This window comes from Osmerus mordax, chromosome 22, assembly GCF_038355195.1.
Source record: "Osmerus mordax isolate fOsmMor3 chromosome 22, fOsmMor3.pri, whole genome shotgun sequence".
Lineage (NCBI taxonomy): Eukaryota > Metazoa > Chordata > Actinopteri > Osmeriformes > Osmeridae > Osmerus > Osmerus mordax.
This window is the reverse complement of record NC_090071.1, coordinates 12,458,878-12,485,469: the sequence shown is the minus strand read 5'-3', so window position 1 is coordinate 12,485,469 and position 26,592 is coordinate 12,458,878. Positions and strand designations below refer to the sequence as shown.

The following is a 26,592-nucleotide window of genomic DNA, read 5'->3' as shown; positions in this document are numbered from 1 at the left end:
ATTCAGCTCAGTGTGACAAAGACCAGTCAGTGTTCCATGTCACTTTCTCTTCTCTCTCAGCACCTGCAGTAGGTCTCAGCTGTAGCAGTGCAGTCACTGTGCAGTCTGATCGAGGGAGGTTTTTGTACGGCTCTGTATCACTGTGTGAACACGTACACACTGTTAGGGTAGTGGAAACTCTGACAGTAGTAATCTGCTGCATCTTCAGCCTGGACTCCACTGATGGTCAGAGTGAAGTCACTATGTGATCCTGTACCACTGAATCTAGATGAAGTCCCAGACTGAAGTGTTTTAGCGTTGTAAATGAGGAGTTTAGGAGCTTCTCCAGGTCTCTGGAGGTACCAGGCTAAATGGGGAATAGAGGTTCCTGCTTGATACACATCACTGCTGGTTTTACACTGCAGAGAGACGGTCTGTCCTGGGAGAACAGCTTTCACTGCAGGAGTCTGAGTCACAGTGATCTGTCCTCTGGACTCTGGGTGTGAAAAGAGAACATGAAAGGAAAAATACATATTAAGGTTATATATTGATAATACAAAGCATACACATTGCAAAAAACTGTTTACATTAGAGGTAATACTGAAATTGATCAAATTCTTTATCTCCTACATGATAGAAGTCTCTTACCCTGTATGTAGACAGCTAGAGTCCAGATGAAGATGGTGATCAGAGTCATGGTTGTTGTGGGTTCTGTTGTCATGAAGGACAGCTCTCAGTCATGAGGTGTTAAACTCACAGGACTATAAACACTCCCAGACCACTGAAGCATGTGCTGCCTATGCAAAGTGTCCTCTCTGTACAGACAGACTTTTTTGGACCCACAGATAAACTGTAGTTGTAGAGATGTGTGAACTGAGGCTTGATGTCTCAAAAACCACAGTATGTCTCTCTCTAGTGGTCAGTATGGGTACTTCAGTGTGTGAGTGGGTCCAGAACACTCTAACTCAGACTCCTGCAGTGAAAGCTGTTCTCCTTTAAATCATTAAATCAATGTCTCAAAGACTCCTTATACCACACTCCACAAATGAATGTAGAGCAAGTATAAGTGTTTTTCAGATTCCACTATTGACAGTGACAAGGGGACTCTAGCAAAGCTTCCTGTTAGTCTACATCAGGGGTGGGGAACCTTTTTTCTGCCAAGGGCCATTTGGATATTGATAAAATCATTCGGGGTCCGTACAGAATTATCAACTTCAAAATGTAAATGTGCCTGCTATATTTGGTCAAAGGGGGGGTAGGAGAGCAGGGATAGAGTTCAGCATCCTCACAACCTGATGTGTGAATCTGTTCAGCGGTCAGGTGGAGCTGGCCCGGAGGCTCCGGTACCTTCTCCCAGATGGCAGGAGGCTGAACAGGGTGTGGGAGGGATGGGTTGCATCAGCAGTGATGCTGATTGCTATAGGGTGAGACGGGTGTTGTAGATGTCCGAGAGTGGGGGGAATGGGGCACCAGTGATCCTGCTGGCTGCATTCACTATACGTTGCAGGGTCTTCCTCTTGCATGCAGTGTAGCTTCAGTGCCATACAGCGATGCAGCTGGTCAGGATGCTTTCAATGGTGCCCCGGTAGAATGTGCACATGATACTGTAGGTGCCGGGGCTCTCGCTCTATTCAGTTTGTGGAGGAAGTAAAGTCATTGGTGAGCCTTCCTAGCTAGCGATGTGGTGTTGGTTGTCCAGGGGAGGTCCTCAGTGTTGTGCTCTCCCAGAAATGTTGCACTACTGACCCTCTCGACAGCAGCGCAGTTGTTGATCAGTGGTGGGTGCTTGGTGGGACCTCTACTGAAGTTGATGACCATCTCCTTCGTTTTATCCACATAAAGAGAGAGGTTGTTATTCTTACATCACTTGGCCAGTAGGCTCGCCTCCTTCCTATAGTTTGTCTCGTAGTTGTTGCTGATAAGTCCCACTACAGTTGTGTCATCTGCAAACTTGATGAGGTGATTGGTGCTGTACCTCGGCATGCAGTCATGTGTCAGCAGGGTGAAGAGCAGGGGTCTGAGCACACATCCTTGGTGGACCCCTGTGGTCAGCATGATGGTGCTGGATGTGTTGGTGCTGACCCGTACTGCTTGTGGTCTCCCAGTGAAGAAGTTCAGCAGCCAAATGCAGACATATGTTCACTCCAAGCCGGTCCAGTTTCCAGATAAGCTGCGGAGGGATGATGGTGTTGAATGCAGAACGAAAATCTATGAACAGGATTCTCACATACGACCCCTTAAGTTCCAGGTGTGTGAGGGCTGGGTGGAGGGCAGATGATGTTGCATCATCAGTAGAGCGGTTTGTCCGATATGCAAATTGAAGACGTTCCGGGCCGGGTTGGGAGGATGGATTTGATGTGCTGCATGACTAGCCGCTCAAAGCATTTCATGATAATGGAGGTCAGTACAACCTCCATTGCACTGACCTTCTAGTTATTGAAGAAGGATGGAGGTGACTTCTTTGGTACAGGAATAATGGTGGTGGCTTTGAAGCACGTGGGAACAACAGCCTGACTCAGAGAGGTGTTGAAGATGTCTGTGAGGACATCTATGAGCTCCTCTGCACAGTCCTTCAGTAAACAACCAGGTATGTTGTCTGAGCCAGCGGACTTGCGGGCATCGATCCTGGAGATCATTTCATGCTGGCCGGAGACAAACAATTGTAAGTGGCTACCTGCTTGAACATATTCCAGTCTGTGGTGTCAAAACAGTCCTTCAGTGCAGAGCTAGCTTCTTCTGGCCACACACGTACCTGCTTCTCAGAGGTGTCAAAAGTATTCACATTCATTACTCAAGAAGAGGGAGTCAGGTGGCTGAGCGGTGAGGGAATTGGGCTAGTAATCCGAAGGTGACCAGTTCGATTCCCGGTCATGCCAACTGACGTTGTGTCCTTGGGCAAGGCACTTCACCCTACTTGCCTCGGGGAGAATGTCCCTGTACTTACTGTAAGTCGCTCTGGATAAGAGCGTGTGCTAAATGACTAAATGTAAATGTACTTAAAGTAAAACTAATGTAAGGGGGAAAAAATGCCATTAAGGACAAAAGCTTAGGCCGTGCCACAGGGGCCTATAGTGCACTACCCCACCTCCCCACCAAAATGTTTTAAAGGCCATAATGATAATGTTATATTACAATGTTAATGTAGAAAGATTTGGGATGCATCTGTTTCAATCGCATTTATGCCCATTGAAAATGAACGCATTTTAGTACAATGCAAATACATTAAAGAACCGTGTACAACAGTACTGAGCATTAACATGTGTTTCATGGAGCGGAATATATGATGACTAGTTGCCTATAAGTATTGTAATGGTGCAAAAACTCAAACTTCAGAAGCATGTTATCAATAGCCTTTATTGGAATGTAATTGAAGCGAGACGGCAAGTTTTTGAAAGCCATTAGCTTGTGGTAATTGGGTGCGTAGAGCTTGCAGCGCATTCGAAAGTAGTTGTTTTTGCATCCAACCATTTCGAAAAATTCTTCCAGGTACGGCCAGGGATGTCGAAGGGTTGGCTGGTCTTCCTGGCTACCAACCTCCTCGCTGGTGCTTGGTTGGGTCATTTCGCTCGAGTTCTCTTGAGTCTCTGCCACGGACATCTTTGTACTAGGCTACATACGTCTGTGACGTGATTTGTGTCATGTGCAGGTGCGATGGATCGCGTACCAACCATCAACAACAATGCGGGTTCAGGTCTGGTTGTGGAATGACGTATCAGATCTTCACTCTGGCAAGGATCCTGGAGGGGGCCTGGGAGTATGCCCATCCGGTCTACATGTGTTTTGTGGATCTGGAGAAGGGTGATCCCTGTACACCAAAAGCGAGAGCTGTGTCATATTGAGGAATAGTCGGGGTGGGGAAGGGTTGCGGTTCAGTGGGCTGGGGATTTCATCGCTGCTTTTTGTGGATGATGTGGTCTTCCTGTCATCATCAGTCCGTGACCTTCAGCACTCACTGGATTGTTTCGCATTCGAGTGTGAAGCGGCTGGGATGAGGATCAGCGTGGCCATGGTTCTCAGCAGGAAACCGATGGAGTGCTTACTACAGGTAGGGAATGAGTTCTTACCCCAAGTGAAGGAGTTCAAGGACCTTGGGGTCTTGTTCGCAAGTGAGGGGGAAATGGAGCGGGAGGTCGGCTGGAAATTCGGGACGTATTCAATCGGGGGTCGGCGTATGGGGGGTATTGCATTCAATTTATCGCACCGTTGTCACGAAAAAAGAGCTGAGCTCGAAGGCAAAGCTCTCGATCTAGCGTTCAATTTTTGTTCCTACCCTCATCTATGGTCATGAAAGTTGGGTCATGACCGAAAGAACGAGGTCGCGAGTACAAGCAGCTGAAATGGGTTTCCTCAGGAAGGTGGCGGGCGTCTCCCTTAGAGATAGGGTGAGGAGCTCAGTCATCCGTGAGAAGCTGGAGTAGAGCCGCTGCTCCTTTGCGTTGAAAGGAGCTAGTTCAGGTGGTTTGGGCACCTGGTAAGGATGCCCCCTGGGCATCCTAGGGAGGTGTTCCAGGCATGTCCAGCTGGGAGGAGGCCTCGGGGGAAGACCCAGGACTAGGTGGAGAGATTATATCTCCACACTGGCCTAACCCTAACGACTCAGGGTTCCCCAATCAGAGCTGGTCAATGTGGCTCAGGATAGGGAAGTTTGGGGCCCCCTGTTGGAGCTGCTGCCCCCACGACCCGAAACTGGATAAGCGGTTGACGATGGATGGATGATTGAAATCTCCAGCCGTGATGAAGAATCAGTCCTGATGTGCTGATAAAGTTTGCTCAGTGCCTCGTTGCTATCGCTGTTGTTGGAGCTGGGGGGGGATGTAGACAGCGACCAGCAAGATGGCTGAAAATTCTCTCGGCAGATAGAAAGGCCATTACTCTCATGAAAACACTAGTGTTGCAACTTGGTGGTGCCTGATTGACGGTCTGACGCTACCGTGAGTGAATAATAGTGACTAGACTCCCTGCAGTGCATCCTGTTGGACTAGTCATTTCTCATTAGGTGCTGATTAGGATTAGGATCATTCTTCACTTTGACGAACTATAGGGAAGTTTGTTTAGAGATCTGGCTATGGAGCTGTATATGAACAAATGGAAGAGGCAAAGAGTTTATATTTACTACTTTGAATTGATAAAGTGTGCATTTAGTACATTTGTGAATGTTTACCACTCTCAGCTGGATACTACACCAAGAAGTACCAATGTAGATCACAGGTCACCTAATCAGTTTAATCTAAAATCCCCTGGACTGGGCCAGGTAGGAGGGCTGGTTTCATTACTATGGGGGAGTGGAGGGGGCTCTAACTCCTGTCTGAGATGAATGTAACAGGAATGGAAGTGGTGACTTCCTCTCATGTCTTCATGGGAGAGTTCTGACAAGGACCATGTGATCTGATGTAGAAAACACAAGAGTTTATGACAAGTTAATATGATGACAGAGTGTGGATTAGTGTGTGGTGAGGCCAGATTTAAGGTTTCAATGAGACAGATGACAGAGGCAGAAAGGTAGTTGATCATGATAGGGATGATGAAGATAATTAGGAAAGCTGACTAGGATGATTGTGGTATTTTTAAAACAGGTTACACTTCCTAAATTAATGTCCAGTAATTATTCAGTATCAGGGATGTTGACCAGCCTGATGAATGTATAACAGTCTCTGATGAACACTAAGTCTGAATGGGAGAGTCAGTGGAGACATGTTTTAAAAAAGATATTTAAAGATAATGTTTTGTTCTTCTATAAGTCATTTCATATCTAAACGTTATGAGCCTAAAAGTTTTCAGGACTGCTGTGACATGAGAGTGGGTGAGTTGAAATATGAATGTAATATCAACCTGTTTGAGGACTGTTAAATTTGCCTGAAAACGCCTAAACAGCATACCCAAAGTAAATTGAAAGCTGTTCTTGAACCATTTGGAGTACATGCATGTAAATGGTCTCTTTTGAAAGCTGACACTGAAGTTATTTCCCCTGTTGTCAGGACCCTGTCAGTCCTATTGGTGTTGAGTAATAGAAGCTTGAACACAAGGAAAGTGAAAGTTTCTATTTCCGCCTAGATTTTGTTTTGAAAACAGAGGCCTGAAGAGGCCTAGAGGTGGTAGGTATTAGCTGGAAGTCTAAATTGGACCACAGGTTGAAGCCTTACCCAATTCAAATCAAAAGTCAAACATAATACCACAATATATTCATATTTGACACATTTTTATAAGAGTACATCCAGGCGTTTTCTAAAAGGGCCTTCTGGAGACTCCAAAATGACCCTTTGTAACCAAGGTCAAATACTTAGGATAAAAAGGTATTATTTTTCATAATTGTTATCTGTAATGAAAGGTGGTACTTAGAACTATCATATATAATAGCTGAATCCCTAATTAGTATTACTGAGGGGGGCAGGGGGGGGGCAGGGGGGGGGGGGGGGGCAGGACGCACAGACCTAGTTGGCTTTAGAGGGCTGTCAACGGGGCATGGAAGCTCCTATTGGGTCAAACAAGGTGTCAATCGAAAGGGGAGGGTTCAACGGACATTTTGATGCCTTCATATCGTAAATACTGAAACAAAGGATAATGGCTATTCATGAACGTAAAACATTGTATTTGGACAAATTACTTTACATGGTTAGATACTTTGAACCCTTGGGAATGTACCCAATCAAGGTTTGATGTGTTGTTTGCATACCTGGACGACACGGAACCTGTGAGGGTAAGTAGAGACGTTTGGCTTTGTAAACAACACCAAAGTGGTGACTGGACAAAGACGTTGACTAAACCTGTTGTTGTGACTCGATCTTGAAATGGTTTACATATCTACAAGCACAAGAATCGTAGCTTTCCAATGATGTATAACATGTGTAGTAGTCTAAAAAATATATTTATTAACATTTAGTGCGTAGTAACTTTGGGAGGAGGGGGCAGTGTTTCGGGCCCACGGGCGGGCCTAGTCTGAAATTAACTACATCTGTTTATATTAGTTACTATACTGTTGCTAAGCAGTAATGTAGTACAGCAGTGTTATGTTACCTAACACCTAATACATTTACATTACATTTATGCATTTAGCAGACGCTTTTATCCAAAGCGACTTCCAAGAGAGAGCTTTACAAAAGTGCATAGGTCACTGATCATAACAACGAGATAGCCCCAAACATTGTGGGTAGCCAAAACATGAAACATACATTGTGAAAACCAAATAAGTCCCAAAGGGAAGAACCATAAGAGCATTTAGTTCAACAAGTTACAATTAAACAACATGAACCTCAAAAGTGCAAGGGTGTACCTGTGGAAAAAAGCAAGCAACAAAAATATATTTCACAGCGAGTACAATAGTTTTAAGTCAGTTACAACTAACCAACAAGAGCAACAAGTCTCTCAATAAGAGTCATTGTGATCCTGGAGGAAACATCAGGTCCAGCCAATCATTCCTAAGTAGCGTTGTACTCCCTAATAGGACTAATAGGACGTGCACCTGCGCACTATTGGCCAGGTTGTAGTGTTCAATGGGTTTTGTGGTTTGACTAAATGACACAAACTGTTTCTCCACACACAAATACACACATTTGACAATGAACACCACTGATATATTCAGCTCAGTGTAACAAAGACCAGTCAGTGTTCCATGTCACTTTCTCTTCCCTCTCAGCACCTGCAGTAGGTCTCAGCTGTAGCAGTGCAGTCACTGTGCAGTCTGATTGAGGGAGGTTTTTGTACGGCTCTGTATCACTGTGTGAACACGTTACCACTGTGGTAACTCTGACAGTAGTAATCTCCTGCATCTTCAGCCTGGACTCCACTGATGGTCAGAGTGAAGTCACTACGTGATCCTGTACCACTGAATCTAGATGGAGTCCCAGACTGAAGTGTTGTAGCGTAGTAAATGAGGAGTTTAGGAGCTTCTCCAGGTCTCTGGAGGTACCAGGCTAGACGATTATTACTGTACACAGGACTGCTAACTTTACAGGCTATGGAGACTGTTTCTCCTGCAGGAACAGCTTTCACTGCAGGAGTCTGAGTCAGAGTGTACTGCCCTCTGGACTCTGGATGTGAAGAGAGAAGATGAAAGAAAAAACTAATATTAAGGACTCATCTTGATATTACAAAATGTAACGCATTGTCAAAAGAAATTCACATCAGAAGTAATTCTGAAATTGATCAAATTCTTTATCTCCTACATGATAGAAGTCTCTTACCCTGTATGTAGGCAGCTAGAGTCCAGATGAAGATGGTGATCAGAGTCATGGTTGTTGTGGGTTCTTTTGTCATGAAGGACAGCTCTCAGTCATGAGGTGTTAAACTCACAGGACTATAAACACTCCCAGACCACTGAAGCATGTGCTGCATGTACAAAGTACATGCAAAGTGTCCTCTCTGCACAGACCCACAGAGAAACTGTAGTTGAAGAGACCGGTGCATAGTGCCCGTGATAAAATTGGTGGCACACACACACAGATTCTTGGAATTATATATAGGGCTCAAACACTGATTATACTACAAACACAAACTAATCATTATACCACAAACTCAAACACTCATTATACCACACTCCACAAATGAATGTAGAAGTATAAATGATTTTCAGATTCCACTCTTGACAGTGACAAGGGGACTCTAGCAAAGCTTCCTGTTACATGTTATAAATGAGCAGGATAGAGAACAGCTGAGCACAGAACAATTCCTGTAAGTAAAGAGGATTTAAAGAAAACTGGCAGACTTTACAAATAATATACTATACAAAGTGAATTACAAAATCTGTGTCAGTACTCCATAAGAACTTCAAGTAAGTATTTTTTGAGTATCCTGTAGCTTGTTAATTATATTGATACAATGATAGTGAGATTTTTCGGTTAGGCTTTTATCCCTGCATCAACAAGGTCATAGATCATGTTTCAGACTTTACTTAGTTCTATTTAAATGACACAAGGCTTCCAGCTTGATCCAGTGAGGAGACAGTAGAGACTTATAGTACATGATGAGTTAAGATGTTGACATGTGCAGCAACCCCACTGAGACTGAGCTCCCTTGGTGCCTTCAGCACCAGACACACCACCTCCACCCAGCACCCAAGCTCTCCAAGTTCAGCACCCCTCAAGTTTCCCTCTCCTCAGCTCAGGAATAGTAAAGCTGCACCTCATTCCCTCAACAGCCTCTCTGCCTACAAAAGCAGAGACACAGCAGGTCAGAGGGAGAGAGTAATACCTGAGGACAGATGGGTGACAGGTGAAGTGTGGCACCAAGGAACGAAGACCCTGAACTGACCTGTTATTTCAATGTCACTGTGCAAGAGTAAGCCGATACATCCCAGAGAAGCAAGGCTTCCTGAGGCAGATCCTGAGGCAGAGGAAAACAACCTCCAATGACAACGATTCTACTAAAGACGGAGACCTGAGTATTCCTTGTGTTTTTCATTATTCATTAAATGCACAGCTGTGCAAACTTGATTTCCTTCGTCCAACTCCTCTGATCTGGCTGCGCTACACGTAAGGGTCTCAGTTTGATTGCCACGCATGGTACACCCTTTCAAGGATAGAAGTACACTGTAAAAACAATCTTAAGCTGTACCCTAAAAGGATATATTCTATGGAAACTGTGTATTTGTTACTTCAGTGTATATAAATCAATCTGTAACCTATCCACTTCATTCATTTGACCACCAAAACCCAAGCAGTGGTGGACCAATTATACATGCCTGCTGTTGGAGCCAATACAAACCTTTTATTCTGTTACCTTTTACTTAATGCTTGCACCCTCTACAGGCCTGGAGGGTAATACTCTTCTAGAGTATTTGTCTAGAAGAGAGCCAGGTGTGGCTGATTGGAGGCAACAGCTTCTTGCGTCTGTTTTGCTATGCTGTAGTGTACACTGTTAACAAAGCCTTTATCTTTTTATTTTAAGACCTGCTTGACATTTTCTTTACTAGGCTCAAGACGCACTTGTTCCGGGAGTACAACGGTACTTAGGAACGGTACGCTTGACCCGATGTTAGTTTCCTCAAGGATCACAATGACTCTTGCTTAGAGACTTGTTGCTCTTGTGGTTAGTGGTAACTGATTTAAATTTTTGTTCTCGCTGTGATATATTGTTTTATTACTGTTGCTTGGTTTTTTCCACAGGTACACTTGCACTTATAGCTGTTCATGTTGTTTAATTGTAACTTGTTTAACTACATGCTCTTATGGTTCTTCCCTTTGGCACTTACTTTGGTTGTTCACAATGTGTGCTTCATGTTTTGGCTACTCGCAATGTTTTTTTTGGCTATCTTGTTGTTATGATCAGTGACCTATGCACTTTGTAAAGCTCTCTCTTGGAAGTCGCTTTGGATAAAAGCGTCTGCTAAATGAATAAATGTAAATGTAAATGTACTATGGAAGTAAAAAGTTGAGTTTATCCTACTCCACTTCAAGACATTCATATTTTATTGCTGTATGGCGAGGATGGTCAGTAATTGAACAGAATTTCAAGTCGGTCACCAGAAGGAAGAGACAAAAGGTCACTACACCTGTACTAATAAACATCTGTAATTCTTTACATGAGCATGCAAGTTTATTCTTGGCTACTGGTGATGGTTTCCTATGAGTTATCATAAATATACTGTACATATCCTCATTGTACCTTTTTATTAAGTTCCCTTAATGGAAAACACACAAACAGAAAACCTTCAGTGCTCATCTTGTAGCATTTTAGTTATTGAAGATAATGGTACAGTAATGGTTGTTTAAACAGGTGAGCTACACTCCAGAAAGCAGATGTGATGCAGGGAGAGTACTTCCTCATAGCTTGGGAAGGTTGTTGTACGGCTGTATTTCACTGTGTGAACGGGTTGGTTTCATTCTGCTGACAGTAGTAATCTCCTGCATCCTCAGCCTGGATGTTATTTATCATCAATCAACAATCAATATTTTATCCGGTGCCATGATACCTGCCTGATGTAAAGGTATCAGCAAAGTTGATGATCAATTTAGGAGCTTGTACCAGGCTAGGTCATCATCGATGTTACTGCTGGCTTTACAGCTGAGAGTGGCAGAATCTCCACCGCTGCAGGACTCTGGGTCATCAGGATGTCACCTGCACACTCTGAGATGAACAAGCATCAGATTATTATTGAGGAAGAAGAAAGAATACCAATCAACAGAAACAGCCTTCATGTTAATTGTAAACTTCCTGATCTTTAAGGTCCTGAATGCAGATTTAGTTTTTTTGCAGAGTGAATATAAGTTCAGTAAGATCCCATTCAAAATATCTTACCCTTGGAGAGCATGGCCAGTACTACGATGGACAGGGAGCTTAATGACATGGCTGTCTTGAGGTTCTGATCCAGTGAGTGACGAGTGTTGGACAGGCATGGCTATAAACACTGCTGACTATGCAAAAAACACAACCTCTACATGCAAATGTTCCAGAGACTCTCATGAAAACACCAGTGTTACAATGTTGTGTTGCCTGATTAACGGTCTGATGCTACCGTGAGTGAATAATAGTGACTAGACTCCCTGCAGTGCATCCTGTTGGACTAGTCATCGCTGAGGTGCTGATAAGGATTAGGATCATTCTTCACTTTGATGGACTGTAGGGACGTTTGTTTTGAAGTCTGGGTTTGGAGCCGTGTCTTATACAGACAAGGCAAATAGTTTCCACATATTACTCTGAATTGAGAAAGTGTGCATTTAGTACATTCGTGAATGTTTACCGCTATCAGCTGGATACTACATTTAGAAAAACCCTTGTAGATCACAGGTCAGTAAAGATCAACTGTGATGTGATGAAACCCCTGAAAATCATGGAATGTACATTAATATCATGTTGATTAAGATGACTATCACCAATATCATTACAATTATCAACATCATCATCTTTGTTTTCAGGGAGAGACAGAGGGATGTGTACAGTATGTGACTTGATGTTTCATGAGACCTCTACTGACCAGTGTTCCATGTCACTTTCTCTTCCCTGTCAGCACCTGCAGTAGGTCCCAGCTGTAGCAGTGCAGTCACTGTGCAGTCTGACTGAGGGAGGTTTTTGTACGGCTCTGTGTCACTGTGTGAACACGTTACCACTGTGGTAACTCTGACAGTAGTAATCTCCTGCATCTTCAGCCTGGACTCCACTGATGGTCAGAGTGAAGTCACTACGTGATCCTGTACCACTGAATCTTGATGGAGTCCCAGACTGAAGTGTTGTAGCGTAGTAAATGAGGAGTTTAGGAGCTTCTCCAGGTCTCTGGAGGTACCAGGCTAGATTATCACCGCGCACTGGACTACTAACTCTACAGGCTATGGAGACTGTTTCTTCTGCAGGAACAGCTTTCACTGCAGGAGTCTGAGTCAGAGTGTACTGCCCTCTGGACTCTGGATATGAAAAAGGAAAAACAAATATTACGGATACATCTTGATAATACAAAGCATATGCATTGCAGAAAACGGTTAACATTAGAGGTAATACTGAAATTGATAAAATTCTGTTACATGACATAACTTTCTTACCCTGTATGTAGACAGCTAGAGTCCAGATGAAGATGGTGATCAGAGTCATGGTTGTTGTGGGTTCTGTTGTCATGAAGGACAGCTCTCACTCATGAAGTGTTAAACTCACAGGACTATAAACACTCCCAGACCACTGAAGCATGAGCTGTCTATGCAAAGTGTCCTCTCTGTACAGACAGACTTTCTTGGACCCACAGAGAAACTGTAGTTGAAGAGATGTGTGAACTGAGGCTTGATGCTGTTTTTCAATAATGACAGTGTTTGTCTCTAGTGGTCAATGTCGGTACTTCAGTCAGTGAGTGGGTTAACATAGTTGAGTCCAGAAGACAGAACACTGTAACTCAAACTCCTCCAGTGAAAGCTGTTCTCCTTTAAATCATTAAATTAATGTCTCGCTAATTATATCATACCACACTCCACAAATGAATGTAGAACAAGGAGAAGTGCTTTTCAGATCGCACTATTGACAGTGACAGGGGGACTCTTGTCAGCAAACAGCAGATCTTCCTGTTAGTCTGTATGTTAACTATCAGCAGGATAGAGAATGGCTGATTACAGAACAATTACTATAAGTAAAGAGGCTTCAAAGAAAACTTGAAAACACACCGAAGGAATGAAATTCTGTGCAAAGTAAATTCACAAAGTATTTGTCAATCCTCATTAAGAACTTAAGGTAAATCATTTGAGAAGAATGATGAAGAAAGTTTTCTCTTCATTAACGGAGTACCTAAGAGAGAGATCAAAGATGGTGCCCTCCCCGCAGTCATATCAAGGGACGTTTACCCAGTAATTTCTCCTGACCCTGGACATATATTCAACCTGACAAATAGACACAATCTACTCTTATCAATAGTAAACATACATGAGAACATATTAACTAGTATACAATGACTAGTTCTATTGATTTGTGAATAACATAAGTACATAGGAAATCCAATTTCTTTCACAAGAAGATAGCTTGTTATACTGTATTATATTTATACATTGATAGTAAGATGTTTCATCTAGGCTTGGCTCCTGTTGCACCAAGGTCATAGGTCATGTTGCAGACTTTTCTGTGATGAACGGAGTCTATCTGCCCAAATAAAGACAATTGGCTCATAGATGATTGAAGACTACGAGAGGTGCGTAGGAGAGGTAGAATATGAGGAGGGAGTGAGAGGGAGAAAAAGAGAGTTTTGTGTGAGTCGTGGAGAGAGGAGGTTGATTGTGGCCAGCGCTTTGACAACCGGATCCCAAAAATGTAATATATTTCTTTTTACAAGCAATGTCACAGAGGGCTTCACATATGCCCATAGAACTGCCCCTCAACCAACCTAAACTCTCAAGGAAGACAAAAAAAACTCCCAGTAAAACTCACTGAGAAAAATGGGAGAAACCTTGGGAGGAACAATTTGGTGAGGGATCCCCTCCTCCAGAGATTGTTGGTGAAAGAGAGGTGCAGAACGCTAAACATAGTCATGCATCAGGAGTACAGACATCCAAAGTTCAACTCAGTGCTCAGAGTTTGCAAATGTTTTCACATGGCTTTACAGGACAGCCAGGTAGATGGACAGGTAGGGGCCAAGAACTCCCTGTTGTCCGTCAAAGGAGACCGATGTCCACTTGGTGACTAACTCCAACATTGGCAGACCGGCGACCAGGCAGATGTTGACAGCTCAGGGGTGACAGAGAGAAGATATCAGGATTAGAGAATACAAAGGAACAACTAACAGTTACAATAACAGTGAGGGTGAGATCTCCACCGGTCAAGTGTTAACTAGTGCAGCAGTTTAGCAGACAAAAGGGTATTTGATGCTTTAATCGGAACACTGCTCCTAACTCACGCCTCACTTCTCGACCTCCCTCTTTCCCCAGTTCAGTGGTCCCCACATTTCCCCTGCCCTCATTGTTGGTAGGGAAACCACAGAAGTGAGGAGTCATATTAACTCTGGACTATGATAGTTGGGGTTGGTTAGGGGTCAGGAATTTTATACCGACAGAATGATCTTTTGTACTTTAATAAAGCTATTTATTTTTGCAATTTGGAGTCTGCATTGCTCTGTTCACCTCTCCCTCATCCTGTACAATGTACGGTCCGCTACATGACTTTGTTCCATTTAAATGAATTGAGGCTTGAGACATGAGACAGTGAGGAGACAGTAGTGATTCCTCAAGGGTTGGGGAGGTTTTTGTATGGATGTATTTCACTGTGTGAACGGGAAAGCTACAGTAGTAATCTGCTGACAGTAGTAATTTCTTGCATCTTCAGCCTGGACGTTATTGATGGTCGATGTGAAATCAATGGCATATCCGGTGCCATGATACCTGCCTGATATAAAGGCCTCATTAAAGCTGATTTGGGAGCTTGTCCAGGTTTGTGATGGTACCACGCTAGGTCATCATTGATGTTACTGCTGGCTTTGCAGCTGAGAGTGGCAGGATCTCCAGGCTAGACTGACACCGCTGCAGAACTCTGGGTCATCAGGATGTCACCTGCACACTCTGAGATGAACAAGCATCAGATTATTATTGAGGAAGAAGAAGTAGTGTTCACAGGGTTTTGTGGTTTGACTAAACGACACAAACCGTACTCCCGTCTCCTGCCTGGTTATTTACACAAATATTACAATGAACACCACTGATATATTCAGCTCAGTGTGACAAAGGCCAGTCAGTGTTCCATGTCACTTTCTCTTCCCTGTCAGCACCTGCAGTAGGTCTCAGCTGTAGCAGTGCAGTCACTGTGCAGTCTGATCGAGGGAGGTTTTTGTACGGCTCTGTATCACTGTGTGAACACGTACACACTGTTAGAGTAGAGTAATTTGCCATTTCTCTCCAAAATTTTAGAGAAGGCTGTGGCACAACAGCTCACTGAGCACCTCTCCTCAAATCAGCTTTATGAACCTCTCCAGTCTGGATTTCGTCTCCACCACAGCACTGAAACTGCATTAGCCAAGGTAGTCAATGATCTACTGTTAGCCTTTGACGCGGGTTATATCTCTGTCCTGGTTCTTCTAGACCTTAGTGCAGCTTTTGACACGGTGGATCATGAGATTCTCTTGGAACGTATGGAGAACTATGTTGGGATTTCTGGTACGTCACTTCAGTGGTTTAGATCGTATCTATCTGATAGATCACAATATGTCCACTATGATGGCTGCTCATCCAGGAGCTCCACTGTAAAATACGGAGTACCACAGGGTTCAGTTCTAGGCCCTCTGTTATCCATCTACGTAATATTGCCAAAATACAAACATTTCTCTCAAAGGATGATGCCGAAAAACTAATACATGCATTTGTTACGTCCCGATTGGACTATTGCAATGTGTTGTTCTCTGGCCTCCCAATTACCCACCTAAAAAATTTACAGCGGGTGAAAAATGCTGCTGCTAGACTATTGACCAGATCAAGAAAGTTTGATCACATAACATCTACTCTTGTCTCTCTATCTGGTGGTTCCCAAAATTAAGAAAAAAAGATCTGGAGGTAGGGCGTTCTCATATAGAGCACCTCTTCTCTGGAACAAATTACCCGTCTCAATTAAGGAGTCTGATACTGTTTCGACATTTAAAATATAGGTTAAAAACGTTATTGTTTAGTCAATTCTACGACTGTTAAAGGTAAGTATGTTACTAGTTGGAGGCAACGGGGGACGGGTTGCTTCCATCCTTATTCTATAAGTATAACTTATTTTAGAGTTCCCTTCCCCTGGAACAGATTTCATGTTCCAAATGAGGGGGGCTGTCGCTGTCTTGGTGTGTGGGGTTGCATCAAATTCCCCTTTTTTAATCTGTTAAATTGCTGCACCAGTCCACACTTGACCGGTGGGGATCTCATTCTATCATGACTGTAACTGTTAGCTGCTCCTGGCATTCTCTAATCCCTGCTCTCCTCTCTCTGTCCCCCCCCCACACACATCCCTTGGTGTGGGGGGTTTGAGTTGTCAGCACCTGCCTGGTCGTCGGTCAGCCAACACTGGACCTGGTCGCGAGTCTCCGGTCCTGTCCTACATCTATAAAGTTGAACAATGGATTTTGGTGTTTTAAAAACCCATCGACACTGTATGACTATGTTTAGCCTGTGTTCTGCTCCTCTCTCTCACCAACCGTCTCTGGAGGAGGGGATCCCTCTCTGATATGCTCCTCCCAAGGTTTCTTCCATTTTTTTTCTCCTGTTGATAGTTTTTTGGGAGTTTTTCCTTGTCTTCCTTGAGGGTTTAGGTTGGTTGAGGGGCAGTTCTATGGGCATATGTGAAGCCCTCTGTGACATGCTTGCGTGTAAAAAGGGCTATACAAATAAATTTGATTTGATTTGATTAGTGTAAACTAACAGTAGTAATCTCCTGCATCTTCAGCCTGGACTCCACTGATGGTCAGATTGAAGTCCCTATGTGATCCTGTACCACTGAATCTAGATGAAGTCCCAGATTGAAGTGTTTTAGCGTCGTAAATGAGGAGTTTAGGAGCTTTTCCAGGTCTCTGGAGGTACCAGGCTAGACGGGGAATAGAGCCTCCTGCACCAACTACATCACTACTGGTTTTACACTGCAGAGAGACGGTCTGTCCTGGGAGAACAGCTTTCACTGCAGGAGTCTGAGTCACAGTGATCTGTCCTCTGGACTAACGGTCTGATGCTACCGTGAGTGAATAATAGTGACTAGACTCCCTGCAGTGCATCCTGTTGGACTAGTCATCTGCTGAGGATTAGGATCATTCTTCGCTTTGATGGACTGTAGGGAAGTTTGTTTTGAAGTCTGGGTTTGGAGCTGTGTCTTATACAGACAAGGCAAATAGTTTCCACTTATTACTCTGAATTGAGAAAGTGTGCATTTAGTACATTCGTGAATGTTTACCACTCTCAGCTGGATACTACATTTAGAAAAACCCTTGGAGATCACAGGTCAGTAAAGATCAACTGTGATGTGATGAAACCCCTGACAATCATGGAATGTACATTAATATCATGTTGATTATGATGACTATCACCATTATCATTACAATTATCGACATCATCATCTTTGTTTTCAGGGAGAGACAGAGCGATGTGTACAGTATGTGATTGGATGTTTCATGAGACCTCCTCTACTGACCAGTGTTCCAGTTCACTGTCTCTTCCCCTTCAGCACCTGCAGTAGGTCCCAGCTGTAGCAGTGCAGTCCCTGTGCAGTCTGACAGAGGGAGGTTTTTGTACGGCTCTGTATCACTGTGTGAACACCCAGACACTGTTAGGGTAGTGTTCACTCTGACAGTAGTAATCTCCTGCATCTTCAGCCTGGACTCCACTGATGGTCAGAGTGAAGTCACTATGTGATCCTCTACCACTGAATCTAGATGGAGTCCCAGAATGAAGTGTTTTAGCGTTGTAAATGAGGAGTTTAGGAGCTTCTCCAGGTCTCTGGAGGTACCAGGCTAGAAAGGGATTAGAGGTTCCTGCTTGATACACATCACTGCTGGTTTTACACTGCAGAGAGACGGTCTGTCCTGGGAGAACAGCTTTCACTGCAGGAGTCTGAGTCACAGTGATCTGTCCTCTGGACTCTGGGTGTGAAAAGAGAAGATGAAAGGAAAAATAAATATTAAGGTTATATATTGATAATACAAAGCATACACATTGCAAAAAACAGTTCACATTAGAGGTAATACTGAAATTGATAAAATTCTTTATCTCCTACATGACAGAAGTCTCTTACCCTGTATGTAGACAGCTAGAGTCCAGATGAAGATGGTGATCAGAGTCATGGTTGTTGTGGGTTCTGTTGTCATGAAGGACAGCTCTCAGTCATGAGGTGTTAAACTCACAGGACTATAAACACTCCCAGACCACTGAAGCATGTGCTGCCTATGCAAAGTGTCCTCTCTGTACAGACAAACGTTTTTGGACCCACGGAGAAACTGTAGTTGAAGAGATGTGTGAACTGAGGCTTGATGTCTCAAAAATCACAGTATGTCTCTCTCTAGTGGTCAGTATGGGTACTTCAGTGTATGAGTGGGTCCATAACACTGTAACTCAGACTCCTGCAGTGAAAGCTGTTCTCCTTTAAATCATTCAATCAATGTCTCAAAAACTCCTTATACCACACTCCACAAATGAATGTAGAACAAGTATTTTTCAGATTCCACTATTGAAACCTTTTTTCTGCCAAGGGCCATTTGGATATTTATCAAATCATTCAGCATCCTCACAACCTGATGTGTGAATCTGTTCAGCGGTCAGGTGGAGCTGGCCTGGAGGCTCCGGTACATTCTCCCAGATGGCAGGAGGCTCAACAGGACCCTTTCGACAGCAGCGCAGTTGATGATCAGTGGTGGGTGCTTGGTGGGACCTCTACTGAAGTTTATGACCATCTCCTTCGTTTTTTCCACATAAAGAGAGAGGTTGTTATTCTTACATCACTTGGCCAGTAGGCTCGCCTCCTTCCTATAGTTTGTCTCGTAGTTGTTGCTGATGAGTCCCACTACAGTTGTGTCATCTTCAAACTTGATGAGGTGTTTGGTGCTGTACCTCAGCATGCAGTCATGTGTCAGCAGGGTGAAGAGCAGGGGTCTGAGCACACATCCTTCAGTGTTTATATGCGTTGAACTCACATATAAACACTCCCAGACTACTGAAACTCATACATTCAGTATGCAAATAAGTCCAGTATCTATTTCAGTTACTGGGCATGTTCCCTGGAGATCTGAACATAATTATGTCCTTCTCCTCAATAGTGTTAAGTATGTCTATATGTAACCATGAAAACATTTGTACAAATTAATATCTTTGAATAAGAATACAAAGAGTGCTTTGTGATTCATGTCTAATGTATTGTAAGTGGATCATTCCTAAATGTGTTGAGAAGTTGAAAGACAGTCAGACATTCAAGTTCAAGTTCAAATCTTTTATTGTCAGATGCACAGAACAACACAAGGTCAGACTGGGCACTGTAATTCTTAGGACAAGACAACGCAAAGCAACCTGGCATAACATAACATATACCGTATTTTCCGGACTATAAGTCACACTGTTTTTCATAGTTTGGCTGGTCCTGCGACTTATAGTCAGGTGCGACTTATATATCAAAATATATATAATTTATATATATTTATGTTTTTAAATGTTAATTCATACTGACTGACATGAACCAACGAATACACATTACCGTCTACAGCCGCATTCAATGGATTCAGTGATGTGGAATGAGATCGGGAGCTTGGTGAACTAGCTTACCGGTACTTTGTTGGACTCGCTGGCTGTAGCTGAATAACTGTTAATGTGTTACGTTAACATAACAGACACCTATTCATACTGTTGTTCTGTGTGCTATTGTGTAGTTGAATAACTTGCCTTTCCAGATTAAATGTCTGTTCTTGGTCTTGGATTTTGTGAAATACATTTCTAAATAAATGCAACTTATAGTCCAGTGTGATTTATATATGTTTTCTTCTGAAAATACGGTAATTACACAAAACATAGTTTGTTAAATATACAAATAATATACAATATTCAATACAGTATACTAAACCTCTAATACACATAATAACCTATACTAACCTTATAAACCTATACTAACCTAAGACACGTGAAGCACAATTAGTGCAATATTGCTGATAGTGCAACCAGTAGCTGAAAGTGACAGTATGTAAAGTGACTAGTGAGAAGTGTATCAATGTCCATATCAATGTCCATTCAGAAGCCTGATGGCCCTTGGAAATAAACTGTTGTCCAGTCTGCGTGTGCGAGACCAAATGCTGCGGTATCGCCTGCCAGAAGGCAACGGGGTAAAAACACTGAAGGATGGGTGGTAACAGTCTCTTAGAATCCTGGCAGCTTTCGTGAGGCATCGTATGTGGTAGGTGTCCTGTAGGGCTGGGAGCTTCCTGCCGATGATGAACTCAGCAGACCGGACCACACTACGTAGGACCTTGCGGCCCCTGTCTGTGCAGCTCCCATACCACACTGTGATGCAACCAGTCAGTATGCTCTCTATAGTGAATCTGTAAAAGTTAGTGAGGATGACTGAGTCCATGCCAAACTTCTTCAGTCTCCTCAAGAAGAAGAGGCGTTTCCGGGCTGCTTTGACCACCTTGTCCGTGTGAGCAGACCAGGTGAGATAATTGCTGATGTTCACCCCGAGGAACCTGAAGCAGCTGACCTTTTCCACTTCGGATCCATTGATGTGAAGGGGTGCGTGCTCCTCCTCCTGCCGCCTCCTATATTCCACATTTACATTTAGTCATTTAACAGACGCTCTTATCCAAAGCGACTTAAGGCCGAGTTATACTACTCGGACACAGGGAACGCCCTCTCCGATGTGGAACGCCCTCGGAGAGCCCCTCGGAGAGCTCTACGTTGTGGAAGAAATTGCGATATCCGGTGTGCTTACATTATTCACTAATCAATATAACTAGTCATTGGATACTAGTTAGTATGTTCTCATACTTGCTATTAATAAGAGTAGATTGTGTCTATGTGTCAGGGATACTGGGTACTGGGTAAACGTCCTATGACTACAAGGTGAGCGCCAATTATGATCTCTCTAGTCTGAGTGGTCATGTGTTGGGAGCTGTGAATATCTTCCTCTGAGACTGTTGTAACGTCATTACTGACTGACTGTCACTATCTATGTTTACATTCCTGTGCCCAATAAAAGATGGTCCTCCGGCTTTCAGAGCTGAGAGAGACATGATTGAGACCTAAGCCTGGTGTTGTGTTGTCATTTATTGTCAGAGGTCTGGTTTTCTCTCCCAATCTGCAGATTGATAATACTTATTAAAATCCAGAACTCAACTGAACTTAGTCACTCCGTTTATGAAGAGACGGACAAAACACTTTCTTCATCAACGTGCACCTCCTGATTTTCCTGACTATCCGTCCGTCCGTCCGTCATTTTACGGATACCCCTTGGCTGTGATTGGTCCGTATTAAGAACCGCTTGCGTCAGGGGCGGGGGCGGGGTTGCCGTGACCAACAAGACGAACAGAATCCTTTGACCGCCATTGCAAGTTTTTACAATTCATATTTCAGCTAAACAGTACATGTAAATCAGCATCTGAATTAAAATGTGACGAAAAATGGGCAGTGTAGTTGCTGAAAATGTGCTTATTTATTGATGAAACGGCTCATTTGTAAATTTGCTCCGACTTTTCCATAACCTAGCTAGCATCGCAGTGCAGCGCCACCTACTCTTCTGGCGGTGAATTGTTTTCAGCACCCATAGCCTTCGGAGTACTAATAGTCGAGGAACAGCATCCTCACATTCAGGATGTCAATAACCTTCTGCCTAAAATATTGTTGACATTTCTGTCATTCTGACAAGACTATAAGCAGAGTTCATCTTCCTCATGTGGTGATGTATGCTATCAGCAGCCTGTTCACTCATGCTTGGACTAAGTTCCTCAAATCAGTCAGTGAACACTTGTGTCAACTATCGCTGCTGGGATTCTCTGCTAGTGGAGTCTGTCCTCTGTGACTTCACCTCTACTGTTAAGTCTGGGATCAGCATGTAGAATAAAGGAATATACAACATTGATCACTGTCCCAGCTGCTCTCTAGCCTGTGGACAATATGGAGGAATACTAACACTGTATCAAAGGCTGGAGACTGGCTCTTCTGTTGTCATGGACTCTGATGAGGACGACACATGAGAGGTTCACCAGAGTAGGTCCTGAAACATGGAATAGGATTACAAGAAGGACCCAACTCACATGATGTTGGAGACAGAACCTCAGCTGCTGTTGAAGAGAGTGTAGTGCAGGATAGTGTAGTATGCTGTAGTACAGTGCAGTGTTTTGTGAGTCCAGGTTAAAGCAGACAGCAGCTGTGTGCTCTGGTAAAGCTGCAGCATCACAACACACAGAGGTTTTTGTACGGCGACTTAACCAGAGTCAATCACTGTGGTGGACTTTTGGTGGAGGCACCAGACTGGATGTTGGAAGTAAGTATCTGAAAACGATTGAATATTCTCTTTGTTTGTGTTAATAGATCTTTACATCAACTGGCACTTCTCCGAATATTTTTTTTTTCAACAATTATGAAAATTCTGAATCATTGCGTTTCAGAATTTTTAATGGAAAATAAATGTTAAACTCAAAGGTTTTTTCATTATTCACTAAAGTAGCTATTAAAAGGGATCACTCAGGAAGTATTCTTGCTTTTTAAACAACTTAACTAAAGTCTAATGAAGCTGTGAATTCAGCAGCAATAGGAGGGAGGTTTTTGTACGGGCAGTGATAGGGATTGTATCACTGTGGTACACATTTGGTGGCGGTACCAGACTGGATGTTGGAAGTAAGTGAAAAACTTGACTTAAATGGATGTAACTTTTTGAGTGTCTGCTTTTTTATAGAAATGTCGAGATTTTTTTTTTTTCAGTGTTCACTTCTATTTAGTATTTTATTTTATTGAAACCAGTATGGTTAGACCATTCCAACCTTAGAGATCATACTTTTTTTTCTTCTTCATTGATCTACTTTCTATTGAATCCTTTAAAATAGCTTGATCACAAAGTTTCTTGTGTTCTTGCTTTATGTTAGAGCCGTTTGTTCATGGGTGGATTTTCTCATCATTTAACACGATTTGACATGTGGTTGTTGGTTATGTAAGCCCTTTCATTTTGATATCTATACTTATGTTAATATCTATTTTGTCAATTCATGAAATACACTGTAGATTTAGACATTTTGCCAGGCTCAATTTATTATATCCTATACCTGAAATGACATTGTAATTTCCTGAAAGAACACCTTCATTTGTTTCCTAATATATCAATATACTAACTCATGTTCATGTATTAAATTGCATTAATCGGTTTGATGACACTATGAAAACTTATTGATGTTTTCAAACTGATCCTAAGGTTCGAGTCGTTGGTTGAAATAGCAGAAGTCCATCTCTGCCATCAAAGACAATCTCTTAAACTGCTGTGTAGTTGTGGAATCTGACGTATTGTGTTTGTCTCCAGGCAACCGTGCCCCCACCCTGACGGTGCTGCCCCCCTCCAGTGAGGAACTGTCCAGTAAGAGTACGGCCACGCTGATGTGTCTGGCCAACAAGGGCTTCCCCTCAGACTGGACACTCAGCTGGAAGGTGGACGGGAGCAGCAAGAAGGGCCAGGAGGCCAGCAGGGGGCTCCTGGAGAAGGACGGCCAGTACAGCTGGAGCAGCACCCTGACTCTCACTGCCCAGGAGTGGGCCAAGGTGCTGGAGGTGACCTGTGAGGCCCACCAGAGCTCCCAGCCTACGGTCACTCACACCCTGAAGAGAGAGCAGTGTTCTGAGTAGCCCCAGGCTCACACAGCCCTGTGGAGAGGGGCTGCTTCCTCTCCTGGGACTCTGTTCTGTGCTCAGCCTTTCTCTGTCCTCCTGATGGCTCACATGCAGACTAACAGGGAGCTTTGTTAGAGTCCACTTGTCGCTGCTGTTTGTAGACTGAGGTGTTATCAGTGCTAAAGTTGACGTGTTCTGCTTTTGGTCACTATTCACTCTGTTAGTTGGCTTTGCTTTGATGCTGGAATGTTGTTATTTTATTGGACAATAAAGATTTCTTGTTGAACTTGAAACTGCTGAATTTTTTCATGACTTTATTCATACAAATATTGATTGCAGTAATCCAAAAATAGGATTGTACATTGAAAATATCTCATTACAACACACTATTGTTGTCAGATAATGACAGTAATAAAAAAGAATGATAGATTATCAACCATTACTGTTTCACTGAAACTAAAACTGTAACTGAATGTAGATATATCCATCCAATATATTATCACTAATATTTACCTGTCATCATGACAAAACATATAGCTTTACAGGAGAGCTTACATTTTACCACCATGATAACATGAGATTGTGGTGTTCACACAGTATGGACAGACTCAACCAAATCTGATTCAGTCTGAATAACGTTTGATTAAATTTTTTAAAGACATTAATTCATTCTGCTGTGATACAAAGGGTCCATAATCTGTAGGACCCTTATAATCTTATAATTAAGTGATAATCTTTCTTAATCCCCTGGGGCCAGGTGAGCATCTGGTGAGAGTGCTGCTCTTTTCTGGGAGTAGCAGAACCAGCCACCCTGACTATGCAAATCTCAGTTTCACTCCCACAGCTCCAATGTACAGTTGAACAGTTGAGTCTAAAATACCCCGGCCTGGGCCAGGTGTGAGGGGGGCTGGTTTCATTAATATGGGGGGAGAGGAGGGGGGGCTTGTGAGTCATCTAACTCCTGTCTGAGATGAATGTAACAGAGGAATGGAAGTGGTGACTTCCTCTCAAGTCTGTCTGAGTTCCTGTCAGAGTTCTGACAGGAACTGTGATCTGATGTAGAAAACTTGATGACAGAAGAGAAATGTATGGTGATGTCAGATATTAGGTTTCAGTGAGACAGATGACAGAGGTAGAAAGGTAGTTGATCGTGATGGGGATGAAGATGATGATGATAATTAGGAAGGCTGACTAGGATGATTGTGGTATTGTTAAAACAGGTTACACTTCTTAAATTACTGTCCAGTAATTATTCATTATCAGGGATGTCGACCAGCCTGATGAATGTATAACAGTCTCTGATGAACACTAAGTCTGAATGAGAGAGTCAGTGGAGACATGTTTCAAAAAAGATATAAAAAGATAATGTTTTGTTCTTCTATAAGTCATTTCATATCTAAACGTTATGAGCCTAAATGTTTTCAGGACTGCTGTGACATGAGATTGGGTGAGTTGACATATGAATGTAATATCTGTTAACTACATCTGTTTATATTAGTTACTATACTGTTGCTAAGCAGTAATATAGTACAGCAGTGTTATGTTACAACACCTAATACATTTACATTACATTTACATTTATGCATTTAGCAGACGCTTTTATCCAAAGCGACTTCCAAGAGAGAGCTTTACAAAAGTGCATCATAGGTCACTGATCATAACAACGAGATAGCCCCAAACATTGCGGGTAGCCAAAACATATTCATTTAGTGCAGCAGTTTAGCAGACAAAAGGGTATTTGATGCTTTAATCGGAACACTGCTCCTAACTCACGCCTCACTTCTCGACCTCCCTCTTCCCCCAGTTCAGTGGTCACCACATTTCCCCTGCCCTCATTGTTGGTAGGGAAACCACAGAAGTGAGGAGTCATATTAACTCTGGACTGTGATAGTTGGGGTTGGTGTTAGGGTTTATTTTAATAAGGTGTGTCTAGTTGGGCTGGATGGTTAGGGGTCAGGACTTTTATACGGACAGCACTATCTCTTGTACCTTAATAAAGCTATTTATTTTTTGCAATTTGGAGTCTGCATTGCTCTGTTCACCTCTCCCTCATCCTGTACAATGTACGGTCCGCTACATGACTTAGTTCTATTTAAATGACTTGAGGCTTGAGACATGAGACAGTGAGGAGACAGTAGTGATTCCTCAAGGGTTGGGGAGGTTTTTGTATGGATGTATTTCACTGTGTGAACGGGAAAGCTACAGTAGTAATCTGCTGACAGTAGTAATTTCTCGCATCTTCAGCCTGGACGTTGATATAATGATACCTGCCTGATATAAAGGCCTCATTAAAGCTGATTTGGGAGCTTGTCCAGGTTTGTGATGGTACCAGGCTAGGTCATCATTGATGTTACTGCTGGCTTTGCAGCTGAGAGTGGCAGGATCTCCAGGCTAGACTGACACCGCTGCAGAACTCTGGGTCATCAGGATATCACCTGCACACTCTGAGATAAACAAGCATCAGATTATTATTGAGGAAGAAGAAGTAGTGTTCACGGGGTTTTGGGGTTTGACTAAACGACACAAACCGTACTCCCGTCTCCTGCCTGGTTATTTACACAAATATTACAATGAACACCACTGATATATTCAGCTCAGTGTGACAAAGGCCAGTCAGTGTTCCATGTCACTTTCTCTTCCCTCTCAGCACCTGCAGTAGGTCTCAGCTGTAGCAGTGCAGTCACTGTGCAGTCTGATCGAGGGAGGTTTTTGTACGGCTCTGTATCACTGTGTGAACATGTACACACTGTTAGAGTAGAGTCATTTGCCATTTCTCTCCAAAATTTTAGAGAAGGCTGTGGCACAACAGCTCACTGAGCACCTCTCCTCAAATCAGCTTTATGAACCTCTCCAGTCTGGATTTCGTCTCCACCACAGCACTGAAACTGCCTTAGTCAAGGTAGTCAATGATGATGAGTCAATG

General features: G+C 43.1%; 4 gene segments (V, D, J or C); 1 reads left to right on the top strand and 3 right to left on the bottom strand.

The window, feature by feature from the left end:
- Nucleotides 1-137: 137 nt before the first annotated feature.
- Nucleotides 138-676, bottom strand: LOC136966531 (Ig kappa chain V region K-25-like). The segment is given in 2 exon segments: nucleotides 138-475; nucleotides 628-676. Coding segments are annotated over 2 exon segments (387 nt in total).
- A 7,010-nt stretch (nucleotides 677-7,686) lies between these two features.
- LOC136966528 (Ig kappa chain V region K29-213-like) lies at nucleotides 7,687-8,205 on the bottom strand. The segment is given in 2 exon segments: nucleotides 7,687-8,003; nucleotides 8,157-8,205. Coding segments are annotated over 2 exon segments (366 nt in total).
- Nucleotides 8,206-11,994: 3,789 nt separating this feature from the next.
- Nucleotides 11,995-12,492, bottom strand: LOC136966527 (Ig kappa chain V region K16-167-like). The segment is given in 2 exon segments: nucleotides 11,995-12,308; nucleotides 12,444-12,492. Coding segments are annotated over 2 exon segments (363 nt in total).
- Nucleotides 12,493-22,659: 10,167 nt separating this feature from the next.
- LOC136966221 (Ig kappa-b4 chain C region-like) lies at nucleotides 22,660-23,950 on the top strand. The segment is given in 2 exon segments: nucleotides 22,660-22,691; nucleotides 23,365-23,950. A coding segment is annotated over 1 exon segment (246 nt).
- The last annotated feature ends 2,642 nt before the right edge of the window (nucleotides 23,951-26,592 follow it).